Below are 229 nucleotides of genomic sequence, written 5' to 3'. Positions count from 1 at the left end.
TTTGACGCTGAGCAGTGATTGCTCGCCACGAGTAGTAGATGGATATTGATCCTAGTGCGATTTCATACTTACTGAAGTCGATTGGCTGTGAGAATTGATATCGGAACTGATGAGTAGCCACCTGGTTATTGAGATTTAACAAGATTGGAAAGCTCATTTTTGAAATCGACAATTTCCAGATATCTATGATATCTATATACTATCCAAAAGAAAGAAAAATGCATCGACA

General features: G+C 37.6%; 1 protein-coding gene across 1 annotated transcript in view; it reads left to right on the top strand.

Moving 5' to 3' along the window:
- Positions 1–91, top strand: part of PHALS_06327 (uncharacterized protein) — a gene marked incomplete at both ends in the record, with an annotated part of 1,012 nt that extends 921 nt beyond the window's left edge. Inside the window, one exon of the mRNA XM_024719594.1 lies at positions 78–91. Coding sequence (XP_024584877.1) covers positions 78–91 — 14 coding nt within the window. The remainder of the gene's footprint in view (positions 1–77) is intronic.
- Positions 92–229: the final 138 nt, after the last annotated feature.

This window comes from Plasmopara halstedii (genome assembly GCF_900000015.1).
Source record: "Plasmopara halstedii genome assembly, contig: Scaffold_2956, whole genome shotgun sequence".
Classification (NCBI taxonomy): Eukaryota; Oomycota; class Peronosporomycetes; order Peronosporales; family Peronosporaceae; genus Plasmopara; species Plasmopara halstedii.
The sequence above is the reverse complement of the archived record's forward strand: the minus strand, read 5'-3'. Positions and strand labels throughout refer to the sequence as shown.